The sequence below is a fragment of the Megascapheus bottae genome, chromosome 18 (assembly GCF_031878675.1).
Source record: "Megascapheus bottae isolate mThoBot1 chromosome 18, mThoBot2.hap1, whole genome shotgun sequence".
NCBI lineage: Eukaryota > Metazoa > Chordata > Mammalia > Rodentia > Geomyidae > Megascapheus > Megascapheus bottae.
Window position 1 is genome coordinate 24,486,051 of NC_143526.1, and position 18,069 is coordinate 24,504,119.

General features: G+C 45.7%; 1 protein-coding gene across 1 annotated transcript; it reads right to left on the reverse strand.

Moving 5' to 3' along the window:
* Positions 1-4,501: 4,501 nt before the first annotated feature.
* Bmp2 (bone morphogenetic protein 2) lies at positions 4,502-16,054 on the reverse strand. The gene is made up of 3 exons (XM_090352016.1): positions 15,767-16,054; positions 14,240-14,610; positions 4,502-6,588 (listed from the first exon to the last, which is right to left on the reverse strand). Exons 2-3 carry the CDS (start codon positions 14,601-14,603, stop codon positions 5,744-5,746), a joined length of 1,209 nt encoding a protein of 402 aa, XP_090208142.1. The 5' UTR covers positions 14,604-14,610; positions 15,767-16,054; the 3' UTR covers positions 4,502-5,743.
* Positions 16,055-18,069: the final 2,015 nt, after the last annotated feature.

Sequence of the window (18,069 nt, forward strand, 5' to 3'; positions counted from 1 at the left end):
TAAACTCCAGACAGAAACCAATGAAGTCTTTCTTCAGAGACTGTGTTCATTATATAAACCTATAAGTGCATATATTGTAGTCACAAGAGAAGAGTATACTTGAAGCTGGGTGCTGGTGGCTCACATCTGTAATTGTAGCTAATCAAGAGGCAGAGGTTTTTGTTTGTTTGTTTGTTTTGTTTTTTCTAATCCTGGGGCTTGAATTTAGGGCCTGGGTGCTATCTCTGAGCCTCTTGGTAATCAAGATTAGCACTCTACACTTGAACCACAGCATCACCTCTGACTTTTTCTGAGTAGTTTACCAGAGATGAGAGTTTCATGGGACTTTCCTTCCCAGACTGAATTTTGCACCATGATGCTCAGATCTCACCCTCCTTAGTAGCTAGGATTACAGGTGTGAGCCATGGGTGCCTGGCTGAGGCAGAGATCTTAAGAGATCTTGTGATTTGAAACCTGTTCAAGGCAGAAAAGTATGTGAAACTGTAATCTCTAATTAATTAGCAAAAAGGTGGAAGTAGAGGTTTGTGTAGCTCAAGTTGTAGAGAACCAACTTTGAAGCAAAAAAGCTAAATGAGAGCAAAAAGTCCTAAAGTCCCAGTCCCAGTGCCATCACACACACACACACACACACACACACGGAAAGGAAGGGAAGGGAAAGGAAAGAAAAGGAAAGGAAAGGAAAGGAAAGGAAAGGAAAGGAAAGGAAAGGAAAGGAAAGGAGGGGAAAGAAGGAAGGAAGGAAAAAAGGGAGAGAGAAAAAAACAAAGCTAACAAGCAAGCTTCAAAATGTTCTTGGAAAGTAAAATGAAACTGCTTCTTTTCAAAGGACATTTTGCTAACAAGTGCTACCAGCACCACACAAGGATCCCTTTGCAGAGCAAAATCAATTATTTTTGCTTTTCCTTGCCTGAGCCCATTCACCTAAACACCTTATTCAAAGTCAACTGTGGCCTAGAAAATTCCAGTATCCATTAGATCCAAACCTCAAATACTGTCCATGGAAACTTTTTAACCACCTTCTAGGCTCAGTGGAGTTGTACAGTTCACTGTCTTATAACTTAAAACAAAAATTCAAGCATCATTTTTAGTATAAACAAATGCTTCAAAATGCATGACATTTTGCTACCTTCAAAGGGAAAACTTTCAACGCAGACACTTGGCACTAAGATCACACAGGCTCAACTCAGTGGACTGACTTAAGTGTTAAAAAAATTTTTTTAAGTTCGTTTTTAAGGGCTTGCACCTGCTCCGACATTCACATAGATGTACCGACACGTATTTGACTAAACTGACTCCATGCATGCCCGTGCAAGCAGGCAGAGCAGATTTTACAAGATAAGCAACCAAGTGTTTTCATGTCTGAGGGTGGCTAGAACACAAAATTGCTAGTCATTTTGTGGGAGAAAAGAATGTCTTTGAAAAAAAAAAAAGTATGTAGGGCACTATTTCAGTCATGGTGAAATGTACTCAGATGCTATCCTATATGAAGTTTTTTTTTTTCTTTTAAGCACTATACATAAATAAGAATATGTATTTGGTCCAGCTTTATGATTGAGAAAATACTCATTAGCGCTTTGCTACTCAAAACACTGATCCGTTAGCTTGTGATCAGGGCACTAACAAACATTCTGTTAGAAATATAAGATACCAGATACCACTCTGGACCCCACTGAAACAGAATCCACACTAGACTGGAGGAGAGTAGTGTTCACATTAAAGTTCCATTCTCCTTAAGGTATTACTAGTGATTTTGGAATCACATTAAAATCTAAGATGTTTTACTTAGAGCATTATTCCCTGAAGTTAGGTCGAAGTAGACTTTGAAGTTTGTAGAAATGGTCAGAAAAAAAAATCCTACCCTGGAGACTGTAATTTATGTCAGCAGGGTGGAGGAAAACTGCAAAGCAATTTACCTGAGTGAAATAGGCTTACATATTTCACCCTATCTCATCCTTCTACCCCTGCAAAGAATAAACGAGAAAAAGAATCATGCCAGAAGCTGGACATCAATCAAGCCTAAAGTCCTAGATACTCAGCAGGCTGAGGTCTGAGATTCAAAAATATCAAGCCAGCTCGAACAGGAAACTTTATGACATTCTTACCTCCAATTAACCACCAAAAAAGCTGGAAATGAAGCGTGTGGCTCATTGGAAGAGCACTAGCCGTAGGTGAAAGAAAAAGCTGAGGGAGTGCTCAGGCCCAGTTCAAGCCCCAGGAAAAGACACACACACACACACACACACACACACACACACACACACACACACACACACACACCATAGCAGATCATTCTTATTTCTTCAGGTTTCCAATCCATGTCCCAATTTATTTATTCCTGTCTGTAAGTATATGTTCTTTTTGCGTTATAAATGAGGATGTGCCATAACACCATTTAGCCAATCAGTATCTTACCACTTTTTAGTGTGAGTAGAATGTAGAGTAGAATAGAAAGATGTTTTAAAAAAAGTTCTCTAATGTTCTTTGTGGTGGTGGTATGGGGGGAGGGGCAGCTAATACATATAATACATATGTCAGTCATGGGCCTTGAACTCTGGGCCTGGGCGTTAGCCCTGAGCTCTTCAGCTCAAGGCTAGCACTTTACCACTTGAGCCACAGCACCACTTCCAGTTTTCTGGTGGTTAATCAAGAGATAAGAGTCTCACGAACTTTGGCTTTGAACTTTGAATCTCAGATCTCAGCCTTCTGAGTAGCTAGGATTACAGGCATGAGCTACCAGCGCCCAACCCATTTGGATTTGCTAAGAATGTTGCAGATTCCACTGCAGACTCAATTTACAGATCCCTTTGCACCTGTAATTAATCCAATTAATCACTCCAATTAATCACTAGAAAAGGGGAAGAGAGGTTATGGCTCACGGGGGTAGGGTGGTAGCCTTGCGCTGAAGAGCTTAGGGATAGCACCAGGCCCAGAGTTCAAGCCCCATGACATGCCCCCCCCTACACACACACACACACACACACACACACACGCACGCATGCGCGCACACGCGCAAAACCTATGGGTTTGTTTTTGTAAAGCCAACTCTAAAGTGACTTATATAATCCAACAGAACCGATTCATGAAGTTTGGTGTCTCTGTGTTAGTTTTGACTTTGTCCCTCAAAATGAAGGTCTAACTACAATGTCTACAATAGTGGAGAATATGCATAGAAATTGTTTCTCGGGCCAGGAGTTTGGCTTAGTGGTAGAGAGCTTGCCTAGCATACACAAAGACCAAGGTTCTATTCCTTGATACCACATACATAGAAAAATGCCAGAAGTGGTGCTGTGGCTCAAGTAGTAAAGTGCTAGCCTTGAGAAAACCCAAAGACAGTTCTTAAAGACACTGAATTCAAGCCCCAGGACTCGCAAAAAAAAAGTGTTTCTCAACTGCCAAGATGGCTGGAGTCCTTAATTATAATAAACCTGAAATTAAGCCGGAACCGAAAACGCCTTCACCTATACATCTGTAATATACACACTTCATGGTTTAACACACAGCTACATTGCAAATGATACACTGGAGCTGAAGCCATTGAACCAAATAACCAAGGAAAATTGGAAAGCCTAACTAGAGGTGTGGCTCATGTGGTAGAGCAGCAGTCTTGAATGAAAAAGCCAAGTGAGAACATGAGTTCAAGCCACAGACCTGACATGAAACAAAAGCATGCAAAGTATGGTAGGACCTAAGTATGAAATGCTTGTGTTGTATTTCTTCCATCCTTTTTAGAGAATTAGGTGATGGAAATGTGTTGAAAATATTTAATTACTGTTTAAAATAAGATCTAAAGGACTGCCTGGGTCCCCAAAGGTGAATTATGCTCACAGCCATCTGGTTAATTCGGGGGAAGGACTTGATTAGAACAGATTATTCCAATACAAACATACTTCTAAAAACCAGCCATACACTTAAGGTAAAGGTTAGGAAAGATTAGAACTAAGCTTCAGCCATCATGGTAGGTTTACAGGGGACAAAGTCCCAGAAATCTAAAACAGTGACAGTGAAAGAGTGGGGAATTGTGAGTTCTGGGGTGTGAGAAACATAACCTCAGAACAGGGTCTGATTCCAACCTGTGCACAGAAGCCCCGCTACTGCTAAGTGTTCATTGTGGACAGGCTAATTTAACTTCACTCTATTTGGGCTTCAAGCCAATTGACAAATGTTCTTATAGAGACTGGTCTCAGATGCTTTCCCTTTCATTTTTTGGCACTGTTGTCTCTGTTGCATGAGATACCATCTTTAAAACTTTTATCATGGGCTTCCTAGGACTTGCTGATGTTGTAAGCTTTAACCTAAACTTAAATCATTCTGCTCCCCATCCCAAAGAGGTTCATATGGAAAATACTAAATCATTGTTCATTCGTTTAGTACAAATGTGATTTACCAAATGCTTTCAATTTTCCAACCATTCCTTACCTTTCCCCCATCCCCACTGAAAACCCCAAATGAAAACACAAAGGTAATCATTGTAAACGTTGTACAAATGCAGTTTTCTCACAGGTTGGAGTTTACAGAACAAAATGCCAGAGCTTTTGATATTTATTATCTGAAATAGGTTTAACATTTGGAGAAATGTGTTGAAACACATAGCCTTGGAAAGAAAAGCAAGCTGATCAGTTAGAGAACAGGGTGTGGGCAGAAAAACATGACGTGTACAATTTTTTCTGGGTGTTCGGAAAAGTTAGAAAATTGAGTACTTTGGAGCATAACGAGCCTCTCCAAGAAGGTAAAGGCAAAATACAAAATCATTTTCCAACTCTTTAGGGCTATAAGGTGTCAGTTTTAAGTATGCATGACTACAACATTCATAAAAGAAATCTTATGTTTTATTTAATACTTTGGCCAGGTTAGCTCTCTCCTCTACCCCTGGGAAGGATCTCCAGTTAAGGAAAGATTCAGAATTCACTTTCCTGCATCTTAATGGTTCCTGATGACTTGGATGAGTCCTGCTTTAGTTATGCTTTCTGTAAATTAATGGGTAAAGGGGAGGGTTTCTACATCAGATCATTAATGTCTGATTCTTTTCCAAATATTCTATCCAATAAGTACTCATGGATTGGATAACAACTCTGCAGCATTCCTGAGAACTGAATAATATAATAATCTTGAAAGTCAGCAGAGTAGATTATCCACATTTTTTTTTCTGGATTTGAACTTGTGAACTTAACAGTAGCACTGCAAAAAGACAAAAAAAAAAAAAAAAAAAAAAAAGCAAACGTGCTAAGCACTTTGCCAGAGCAACCTTCCATGTAGATTTGTCATCTTAAATACACACAACCAAAAACTACAATTTTTTTTGGAAAATTATGTACAAACCCGATACTTCTTTGATTACATATAAATACAAATTATCTATTTCTTTGTCCTAAAAAGTGGTTATAATAGTAAAAATAAATACAAAATAAATCTGACCAATATACTTCATGTGCTGGGGGTTAAAAAACCCATATAAAATGTACAACTAAATACACTTTAAAATCTTTTAAGGAATAACTCTCTGATTAAAAATATTTGTTTTCCCAACTTCTTTTTTGTAGATATAAATATATTTTCAAAATAATGTTTTTTTTTATTTTTCTCCATTGCATTCCATAAATAAAGTCTTCATTGGGAAATATTAAAGTGTCAGCTGGTTTTTGTTTTGGAGGGGAAAGGAGGGGAGAAGGGGAGTTGAATTTTTTTAATTCGTTTTTGTTTTTTGTTTTTTTTCTAAAATATATATATTTAATTAATTCGTTTTGTGCTAACGGCACCCACAACCCTCCACAACCATGTCCTGATAATTCTTCAACACAACTTTCTCATTTTCATCCAGGTACAGCATGGAGATGGCACTGAGATCTGTGGGGACACAGCACGCCTTAGGAATCTTAGAGTTCACCGAGTTGACCAACGTCTGCACGATGGCATGATTGGTGGAGTTCAGGTGATCGGCTAAGGGAAAAGGACATTCCCCATGGCAGTAATAGGCGTGATAGCCTGGAGGAGCCACGATCCAGTCATTCCACCCCACATCACTGAAGTCCACATACAAAGGGTGCCTCTTGCAGCTGGACTTGAGGCGCTTGCGCTGTTTGTGTTTGGCTTGACGTTTTTCTCTCCGATGGAGAGAGTGTCCTTTCCCGTCGTTGCCAAAAGTGACGAGCAGCGGCCTCATCTGGGGCCAGCTGCTCTCATCTTGGTGCAAAGACCTGCTAATCCTCACGTGTCTTTTGGAGACACCTTGCTTCTCCTCTAAGTGGGTCACTTCTACCACGAAGCCATGGTTGGCATGGCCCTGTGCTGTCCAGCGCATCACAGCTGGGGTGACGTCAAAGTTTTCCCACTGGCTAGTGTTCTGACTCACCAGCCTGGTGTCCAAAAGTCTGGTTATGGGGAATTCTGAGTCGGCGGTTGCAGGTTTTACAATTTCATAAATATTAATTCGGTGATGGAAGCCGCTATCATTTTCCAAGCCTTCCGGTATCTGTTCCCGAAAAACCTGAAGTTCAGCAGACATGATAAACTCCTCCGTGGGGATAGAACTTAAATTAAAGAAGAATCTCCGAGTAGTTTTCCCATTTATTTCTGGCAGTTCTTCCAGAGATTCTAATTTGACAAATAAGGAAAGAAGGAAAGGAAAAAAAAAATCATTTAGGGCTGCCAAAACACTGATGGTTCGTTCACACCTAAAATCTTTGCTACTCAGGAGACAAAATATGAGAATGAAGGTTCAAAGCCAGCCTGGGCAGATAAACTGAAAGACTCAAGTACAAATGCCATCATTAAAATTAAAAAGGAGACTCAAGCCAGGAGCCAGTGGCCTTACACCTATAATCCCTAGCTATTTTGGAGGATGGTATCTGAGAATCATGGTTCGAAGGGACTCTTATCTCTCCAATTAACTATAAATTGGAAGTGGAGCTGTGGCTCAAGTGGTAAGGGGCCAGCCGTGAGCAAAAAAGGTACAGGGACAGTGCCTAGTCCTGAGTTCAAACCCAAAGACTGGCTGGCACATGAGCGAGTGAAAGTTTCGCCTTTCTTCCCTTTTCCACATGGTCGTGTCAACAGGTATAGCATGAAACAAAACAAAATAATCCAGGATTAATAAGCACAGCTTCCAGGTGTGTAAAATTATGAGGCATAGACTGAAGTAGTTCTTTGGAATTCAAAGACTTCAGGTGGAAAAAAAGTCAGCACTGTAGTTAGTAAAGGTCTAATGAATGAGGAGTTGAGGAAATTATTGCATTTCTTTAAAAAAAAAAGAGAGAGACTTTAATGTCAGTCTCTTAAAGCAGTATTCTAAAACATTACTCTGCAATTTAGATGATTTACAAATCTTGATATACAGATTTCAACTTTCTAATTAAAGACTCTGAAACTCAACATCAATGATGACATGTTGCTAAGCACACCCTACCATTTTACTCAAAAGTCCAGAGACAAAGGCATTTACAGGGATCCACTACTTTAGGAAACGTATGGGTGGCTCCCAGAACACCATAGGAATGGAAGAAGGCCAAACAGGTTCATGGGAAATAGCTCCCTGACTGTGTTCTCTCACCTCTTTATGACCTCAAGAGTCAAAACGTTACTTCGGATGCTTTTGGAATTAAGAATGGATTTGTCTTCTGTGTCATTTGTGTTTTCAAAAGGATGTTAAAAGTGGATAGGACTATGCAGTAAATATACTACAGGAGAAAACCATTCATAAAATTTAACAGAAGTATACTGAGAGCTGTATGCTGGTGACTCATGCATACTAATTCTAGCTACTCAAGTAGACAGAGATGTGAAGGACCAAGATTCAAAGCCAGCCTAGACAGAAGTCTATAAAGACTTGAAAAAATAACCAGCAAAAGACAGGGTTGGATGGAAGCATGGTTCAAGTGTGAGGCCCTGAGTTCAATACCCAATAATCATGAGAATAAAAAGGTACAAGATTCTCAATATAACTTCATCTTATCAGAGAATAATTTTTCTACATCATCTTTGTAATGAAGCCATTTAAATGGGATTCCTAAACTGCCTTTATGACTGAAAGTTTCCCATGCAAACAGTAAAATGTATATTGCCTTTGGTTTATAACTTAGCAAGCCACATTATTATTAAATTGGTAGTCAGTATCTGAGATACTTGGGTTTGAGACATTCAGGTTTATTGTCTACTTGTATTACCACAACAAATCATTTTACTGAAAAAAAATTGCCTGTTACTTTAGGATCTCAAGTGCTAACAAAATCAACTTGGTCAGTGTTTCATATCATGAAACCAGAGACTATTCTTTTTAAATCATTTTATGGTTTCCACTTTCCCTAAAGACCAAAAGAGTTTTAAGGTGTTCACAGAATCTAGATGCTTTAACAAATGAAAATCACATATGATCATTCATGCAAAGGATTCCACCTGGGAAAATAATGTCCATCAAAGTGACAGTCCCCACTACAAGCTAAGTAGAGCACCGGGGGTCATTCAACAGGGCAGTTAAACCCAAGCTAGGAAGTCATACACAAGCAGCACAATTCTCAAACAGCCCTTGCTTGAAATCCCTAGGATTCCTTCAGTTGCTAAAGGCAGCTTCTCATCCACTGAGTGGTGGGAGATTGAGTCTTTGCAACCAGCCCCCCATAGATGCTGCTATGGACCCCACCTGGATGCCAGGGCTTTAAAGGGCATCTCCTACATTCAGAGTAGATAGATTATCAGAGGAATAGAATTGTAAAGTGCTGTTTGGTAAGTTATACAAACATGAGTACAAGAACCAATTTGGCCAAAGAGTAAGAAGAAACCAATCTACCAGGCCAAGTGCTGATATCTCGTGCCTCTAATCCTAGCTACTCAGGAAGTTGAGATCTGAGGATGGTGGTTCAGAGTCACAGCCTGGGCAGGAAGTCTGTAAGACTCTTTCTTATATTCAAATAAACTACTCAGAAAAAGCTGGAAGTGGCACTGTGGCTCTAGCCTTGAACAAATGACACTCGGGGACAGTGCCCAGGCCCAGAGTTCAAGACCTAGGACTGGAAAAAAAAAATACCCACTATCTCATTAAACCGGCTGATCAAAACCTCTTGGATCCGTCCACATCCTGATCTCCACTGTAATGTAATGCTGCTCCAAGCCAAGAGTCATGATGTACTCAGCGTCTTCAAAATCCTTCTTTCCGCTCTTTAGGTGTGCCCAAATAGAAGAGGGAAGGGCACTTCTGCTGAAGGCACTTTCCTCAAACCCCAAATGCAACCAAGTGCTTGTCTCCTGGGATAACACACAGTGGTGTCTGGAGGAAAAGCAAATTAGCCAGGGCATTCCTTGAAGAGCTCAGTTTTAGAAAGTGCCCAGAAAGGATATTTATAACACAATGCTAACAACAAATCCTGAATCCCAATACAAATAAAAAGGTTAAGTGACTGTCATAAGATGACTGAATCACACAACCAGAAACAGAAAATACTGATTTACTGTGGCTCAAACTTTTGTGGAAGGATAAAAGCATTAGCAAAAATAAAATAATAAAACTCACACTATTACATAATAGCAGGGTTGAAATCTTTCCAAGTTCACCATCATCAACCTCATGACTAAAAGAACACTATCTATTAGGCTCTTACTACAAAGATCTCCATGACAATGTAGTCCCAGGACAGACATGTCATGTCAGAGGGGTTTACAGAAAACCCTCAACCAAGGAGAAAGAAGAAAAAAAAAATCACCACGTGGGGTATAGCATCTACCTGTTCCTACTTCCAAGGGAGATGTCGCAATCTTGAGGGTAGGCAATTCAGAGTTGATAGGATAGAACACAAGCTAAAAATCTCCTACTAACTGTACTAAACTGGGAATTGTGGGAATTCATAGGAACTTGCACTTTAAGATATGTTCTGTGAATACTCATCATCATAACAGCTGCACTTGCTAAGAGATTTCAGGATTTGGACCTATTTTAGTAGACTTGACTTTGAGCCTTCAAGCTCTTCACCAAATAGATGGAGCTATGGCTGGAAATAGGAAGAAAACCAGACCAAAAATATGGTATTTGGCATTCATCTAGCTCAGAATAATCTAAAAGGTTGGGGTAAATCTACACAGGCTTCCTGTTCCCTGGAGAAAATAAAAAGTAATGTGACATAAAAGTCATCAATGCTGAGGCCAGTAGTTCCATGCCTGCAACACTAGTTACCCAGGAGGGTGAAATCTGAGGTTCTAAACCATCAGGAAAGTATTTCCAATCACTCACCCCCCAAAAAAAAATGTGGAAGAATGGTAGCCTTAAGCAAAAAAAGCTCAAGGACAGCCCCAAGGACCTAAGTTCTAGTCCCAGGAGAAACAAACAAAAACATCATTAAGGAAATCTAACAACCAACAGCAGAGAGGGAACATGATACCCATTCTGTATAGTGAAGAAATAGGTAGAGTTTAGATAGATGATACTAACTTCCCTAAAATCACATAGCTAAAAACTTGAACCTACTGCATCCCAGTTTCTAGTCACTAGACAGTATTTCTGCAGAGAAACTTCACATGACAGCTTAAACCCCTAAGGGCACATTGCCCTACCCAAAGGATAAGAACAGACTATCTAGTTATGGTGGGAATAGAAGCCAGAACTAAAGCAGAGAATTCAAGTTGACTGAGCCTCCTGGGGATGTAAATGTTGATGTAAATGTTGTTTAGAGCCACTACTATTTTGTGGCTACCTTTTTTTTTTTTTTTTTGCCAGTCCTGGGCTTGAGCTCAGGGCCTGATCACTGTCCTTGGACTTTCTCAAGGCTAGAGCTCTACCACTTGAGCCTCAGCACCACTTTCAGTGGTACCGAGGAATTGAACCCAGGTCTCTGTGCATGCTAGGCAAGCACTCTACCACTCAGCCAAATTCCCGGCCCCAATGGCTACCTTTTTTTGCCCTATTAAAACCATCTAGCTCTGAGGATGCTTCAGAAAAAAGTAGTGTATTTGGGAATCTTTGTCCTATGACAAAAATGAAAGGGGCTGTGTAAAATAAGATTTTCTGTTAAGACAAAGTAATTGATATACCAAAAAGAAAACAGAACAAGTCTAAAAAAAAAAAAAGACAGGAAAATATCAATGAGGAGTAATCAAGAGGGAATATAGGGGAGATACTAAAAGTAGAGGAATAGAAAATAATCAGCACTAAACTTAAGTCTCCATCTCTACCAGCATTTTAATGTAGCATTTAAATATAGGAACTATTCTACTTAACATTAAGGATGTCTGCCATTACACTGCAATAACAAGGGTCTCACAAGTATTGGTGTATTTTAAGGGAGGTTATCACTGTGTCAAGTCTGCCTTGGAAATTTGGGTCACTCGTTCTATTCCTCAGGGCAGTGGTTCTTTGTTGAACTTTCTTACACTATCCATGAGTACATTCATGGTAGTTGCATTTGTGTTGACAGGATTAATGTCTGTCTGGAACCTTCAGTAAGAGAGGCCAATCGTTTAGTTATTTTCATTTTTTTTTTTACAAAAAAAAGGAAGCCTGCCCTTTTCAAATCTGGGGGCAAGCCTGTGGTTCCTCGATATCCTGATCTGTAAAAAAAAAAAGCAGGGAGACTTTTCTCAGGGCCAATGAACCCTACCAATTTCTGTGTGCCTCCATTGGCAGCAAAGCGTAACACACTTTACAATTGGAAAAGTGATTTCTCTACATTTGACAGCCCTTCTAAAACACACACACACCCTCCTTGGCTGACACACTTTCTAACGATCTTGACAAAGAATTTCAGCAAAGCCTGTACTCTCCCAAATAAAAGCCACTGTAAAAGGACTTGGCAGTGTTCACCAAGAGAAATGACACCTGATAATTGTCTTGCTCAACTATCTGGAGGATTCATCACACATACACTGACTACAAGAATTCCCTCATGGTAACACCTGTCTTATGCCACCAATCATCTGATATCATCTATTAAAAAAAAAAAACAGGTAATTCTTTAATTAAACTATCTTGGTTCTTTAACAAAAAATGTCTAAATTCTGCTCTTACGCCAGTGGTCTCAATCACATGATCTATTAAGTGTCAGTGGTATGTGAGGTACAATTCTTATAAAAAGCAAATCAATGAACAATTATTCATTCAAAAATTGCCTAAGGATGACATTCTACTTATAGCCTATTAAAAGTAAAATTAAAGCCAGGTATGGTGGCTCATGCCTGTAATCCTAGCTACTCAGGAGACAGATCTGCCGATCATGGTTCAAAACTAACCAGGGCACCTAAAGGTTATGACTCTTATCTCCAGTTAACCACCAGAAAACCGGAGGTGGCGCTGTGACTCAAGGGATACAGTGGAGCCTTGAGCTGAAGAGCTCAGGGGACAATGCCCAGGCCGAGTTCAAGACCCACAAGCAACAACAACAAAAAGGCACAATTAAGCCACATCTAGAGGAAAATCACTACTGCTAAGATCTCTTGGTTGGATGTCTAGTTATTAACTGACTTGAATGCTCTTTCTCTAAGTTATAGCAGAGATACAGTATCATCTTAGCTTTATAAATAAAGTGTGATTCCATGAAGAGATAATGAAAATAACTGATTGTTTTCCTAGGCTGGTTCCTTTTAGATCCAAGAGGGAAAAAGCTATTTCTAATCAGCATCACCTAGAAATGATGAGCTACTTCTACAATCAGCTCAGGGTTAGGACAGAACACACACCCACAAGAAAACATCACTCCATATAACAGGAGTTTCTGCTTTTGGCAGAGGAATTCCGATCAGAATGAAGTTTTACTGCCATCCTTAAAACTGATTTCCTCGCAGAGAGGACCTTACTTACTAATAAGCTTCGCTGGGCACCAAGGGCTCAGCACATGCCTGTAATCTAAGCTACTCAGGAGGCTGAGATCTGAGGCTGCCAGTTGGAAGCCAGACCAGGCAGGCAGGGAAAAAAAAGCTCCATGAGATTAATCAGCAGAAAGCCAGAGGTGAAGTTGTGGCTTTGGTAGTAGAGCATCAACTTAAGAGTGAAAAACCTAAGGGACAGTGCCCTGGCCCAGTATATAATATATATATGGATGTATATAGATATATTTAGATAGATAGATGTATTATGTGCTCGTAAATGCCCAGCTCAATATCACCTTCCTAATGTGCAGCTGCTTGGATGATGTATTCTTTGCTCTGTGACCTGCCTTTGAGACCTCTTCCCCTTATCAACCTGTGTTCTCACAAGTAAGTCATCCTCACTAGGAGAAAACTTCAGGTGCTACTCCTAATCTGTTTACGTAAGAGCACAGATTTCCACTTGATATTTACCCCCCAGCAAAGTTGAGAACTAGAAAACTTCACCCCCAACTCCCTGCTATTGTGTAATGACTGCTGGTGCTGATACAACTTGTGAAGGAACCCGTGTGTTATTTAGAAGGCATTAAGCTACGGGAGCACTTACAAGCTGTACAGAAAGAACTGGTGTGGAACATAGCTTTGACTAATTGCTTTAAGAACTTAGGTACAACCGTTCTCAGTAGTAAGACTGCAAATCTACCAACTGCCTTTTCTGATGAACCAAGCAGAAATAGCCTACTCTAACCACACTCAATATCATAAAAGGCAAAGACTGGCCCACATTTCAGGCATGCCGACAAAGCAGGCAGCTGCTGCACAAGCTTCTATCTTGTTTGCCTGGTCTCCAGCCTATCTTAAGATTTAAGCAGGAGACAAAGTCACTGTAGAAACCAGAGCAGAGATGGCAGGATGGATCTCACAGGGATTAAGTACAAAAATTCAAAGATCTTCCAGACCAGGCCTCTGAGCAAACTTGGGGGGAGGGGACAAGTCCTCTGGGCTTTCAGTTTTCTGTCCCATGGCTGAAAAAGCAAAAATGCTGCCTAGCCTAAAACTGTGGCTTCAAATAGAAGATGCAGATTTTACAGAGCCAAAAGCTTCCAAATAGAGCTGAAGAGATTCCACCCCTTCCCATGGAATTCTTGCACATTTAGCTGATTGGGAGTGGGATGGGGGGGGGCTGTTTTCTTCCCCATCCCTCGAATGCTCTCCAGTTCCTGGGGGGAGGAGTCACCTTCTGGCTACCAGCCAGGAAGAGGGTGCGGACCCAAGGGGAATCCCTGGCTCTCTCTGCACACAGCGCACGGGCAGCGCTTTGAACTGGAATTCAGAGGATGGCAGAGAAAGAAGCATTTAGTGGGAAAGGCTGCCCTGGCCCAGCTGTTCTGGCAGTGGCCTAAGGCTGTCACCCCCGCGCCCCCCACCCAACCCCACCCACCCGGGCGGCGGCAGGCAGGCTCACCTTCGTGGTGGAAGCTGCGTACTGTATTGGCACGGCTAGTGGCCCTCTCCAGCCGCGGGTCCGGGGCAGGCGCGCCCGGCTGGCCCGAGTGGCGGCGGTACAGGTCCAGCATGAAGTGGGGCACCACGACGTTTTTGCTGGGGGTGGGTCTCTGTTTCAGGCCGAACATGCTGAGCAGGCGCAACTCGAATTCCCTCAGGACGTCGTCGGAGAGCTGGGAGGAGGAGCGGCCCGACGACGATGACGACGACACCGACGCTGCCACGAGCTTCTTGCGGCCCAGCTCGGGAATGAGGCCGGCCACGCCGCCCAGGAGGACCTGGGGAAGCAGCAACGCTAGAAGACAGCGGGTCCCGGCCACCATGGTGGACCTGCGGACAGGGCCGACGTGAGTCACCCGCGTTCCCCCGCCCAGTCCTCCCGGGGCCCCGTCCTTCTCGCCTCCTCCACCAGGGCGCCCTCCTCGCACTCCTAACATGGACTAAGAGCATCCCAGACGCGCGAACTTCGGGGAGAGGAGATGGAGGGTTCCAGGTTTCCGAGCGCACTCCTCTCCTCCCGTCCCCGTGTCCTCAACCTGTCGGGGACTTCGGATTTGAGGTTTTGATTTCACACACCCCCCCATCCTGGCTCCCCTCCTACCTACTCCCCCTCCCCGTTATACCAGTCCTGACAGGCAGGGATGGAATCTGGGATAAGAACGCTTGATCTGACAGCCCCCCCCCCAACACCAATCCCAGGCAGAGCTAAACAGGCAGTGCGCCGCGTGCGCTGGCTTAAAAACACGCACAGACAGCGCGTGTGACTTCCTAGGAGCCCCACGCAGAACACACACACACACACACACACACACACACACACACACACACACACCCCATACCCTCAACAACTTCCGAATGTCACCTGCAACAACCTAGGGCCCGCGTTCCTAAACTTGGGGGGGTGGTCACCCACAGGCCCCTTCGGTCCCCGCATCCGCACGGGGCGAAGCTGCGCCCTGACTACCCTGGAAAGCAGTACAGAGAACCCCAACATCTATCCGCTCCCCCCCACACACCCAACCCAACCCCCCTCCCGTTCTCGATCGCCAAGGCCCAGCAGGTGGTCAATGAATGCTTAGAAAATCCAGTGAGCGGCCCTCTCCAAAACACTTCTGTAACTTTCTCTACAAAAATCATGTCGGTGTTGACAGCCCCGAGTAATAAGACTGAAAATGAGAGACAGGAGGGGAGTAAGGGAGGGCGAGGCTGGCTCTAGCCAGGGATGGTTAAGGATCGGGGAGGGAGGTCCTGTGCGCACACGCACACACGCAGCACACACACACATACACACACACATCCCACACCAAGGGGCTCGGCTACACGTGGACCCCGAAAAGTGGGGGAGTGTCTGTTTACGCCTCGCCCCAGGTTAGAGGACCGGATTGCCCCGCTGCGGGGTCACGGCGTCCTCTACCCGCCCCCACCCACACCCCGACCCCATGGCTCCCCCTCAATCCCGATTCCGCGGCCCAGCGTCCTCTATTACCTTTAGGAGACGGCCGTCCGTCTAAGCAGCACTCGGGGACACGTCCATTGAAAGAGCCTCCACATGGAAAAAGCTCTATCCGAAGGATCCTGGCGCAGGGACGGGGCGTCCCCTCCTTCCGTCCTTCGGCAGCTCCCGGGATGGCCGAGATATCCTTGTCCGCCTGTCCGGGCCTCGGCGTCCCGGGCTGGATCCCGCGATGAGAGCGGGAGCGGAGGAGCTCGGAGGAGGTGGCGAGGCGGGGGCTCCGCCGGGGCGAAGGCACCGGAGCCGAGCGGGGCACACCGGTTGCTCTCCTTGCAAGTTCAAGGAGTCTCCAGCCAAGTGCTGACACACAGCCGCGCGCAGGGGGAGGAGTGCGGCGCGGGACGGGAAGGGAGAGGGGAGGAGAGGCCGGTGCTGTCTTCGTGCTTAGGCGCCGGCGGCCGCGGGACGCGTGTCCCCGCGCGGGGGTCGGCTCCGGGATTCGGGGGACGACGAGGGTCGATGGCTCAGCGCTAACTCCGCCGCGGCCCATGGCTCGGGGCAGCCATCCTGGGGAGAGACGCCGGGTCCGGGGAAGAAGAGCACGGCGGCGACGGGCTGGACGCCGGGCGATCCGCCCCTCCGCATCAGTCGACTTTCCTCGGGCGCACCCCCATTAGCGCTCTCCGGCGAGCAGCGTGCGACTGCGCAGCCCCGCCGTCCTGGGGCGCATTCTCCGGTGAGTCCAGCCGAGTCCCCGGGGGCCGCTCAGGGAGGGAGGGTGGCTTCAATGCCTCCGGCCCTCGGGCCAAGTGTCTTAGCAACCAGCCAAGGTGGAGGGGGAGGAAGAGGTGGTCCCGATCACACTCCGGCGGGCACGTCCCGGGTGTCCGCACCCCGGCCGGCCGAGGGGTTCAGCATCCCAGTGCGCGGACTCAGCGCCCGAACCTCTCCTCCCTTCCTCCCCGGCCTTCCGAGCTCTCGGCTCCCGCTTCGCCTTCTCCGGCGCGGCCCCAGCAGCGGAGGCTACCCGCGCCCGAGCGCGCAACAGCCCGGGGTGCACCCACCACCGGCACGGGGTCGGCGGACGCAGCAGCTACGGTTGCCCGGCCCCGAACTCTAGGTAACCCGGCCCAGCAGAGGACGCTGGCCCCGAGGGCGTCCGGGTGACCCGGCGGGGGAGCTGGTGACGGGATGTCCCGCGGCGGCGGCCAATCCCCCGGCGGGGTCTGGGAACGCGGAGCGCGGCGGCGGAGCGCAACGCGCGAGCCGGGCGAGCAGCACAGCACAGCGCCGCGCGGCGGGGCGAGGACTCCGGCGGCGTCGACGGCGGCGGTGGCGCCGTGGCGCGGCGCTCGCGGCTTTTAAAGGAGACGCCTCCTGCCGGCTCCCTCCCGGCCGCGGCCCGAACACCTCCCCCTACGGCGGCGCGGCTCGCCGGGGATCCCCGAGCGGGCGGGAGCAGCGCGCAGGGGTGTGGACGGCTCGCCCCAGAGGCCGCGGCGGGGTGGGGCTAAGGGCGGGGGCTCGCGGAGGAGGAGGGGGGGCGCTGCTGCCTCCACCTCCAGTCTCCCCCAAGGGCGCGGGGTGGCGAGGGGGGGGGCGGTGGAGGAGGTCCCTGCCGCGCGCGACCCTGGCGGGGATTCCGCCGGGAGATCGGGACTGATCCCCCCCCACACCTCCCTCCGGGTCCAGCCTCTGTTTCCCCATCGGGCCCGTTATTCAACTTTCAGTTTGAAGGGTTTTTTTTTTTTTTCTTTAGTAGTGGATTGGGGAGAAAGCGGGGTGGGGAGTGGGGGGCGTGGAGAGGGGGTGGAGAAGGAAGCCAAACTTAAATGGCCGTGCATCTTGTCCTAGATGCGGGGTACAGGCTTCTGTGGGGCGGGAGCGGGGGGGGGGGCGGAGAACTGCGAGAAAACGAGGGGCTGGGAAACTGGATGTTACTGAAATAGTAACCCCCGGAGCTGCGAGTGGTGGTGACACGGGTGAATTCTTGCGGGCACAATTCCGTGTATCTCTACGCGCATTAGAAATGAGTCTGTGTACGTGTGTATGCATGTTTATATTCATATATGTACATAATATATATACCTAATATATACACGTAATATATATATACCTAATACCTAATACATATACCTAATATGTGTAATATATATACCTAATACGTAATACATATATATATATACCTAATACGAAAATACGAGATACATTTCAATGAACACATTCACTTAGGCAAAGATAGGCAAACGAGGCAGGCGTTTGCAGGCGTCCACGTATGCGACCTGGGTGTCGCCTGCTAGACAGGACTTGTGTGTCAGGTGTGCTCTGTGCGTGGC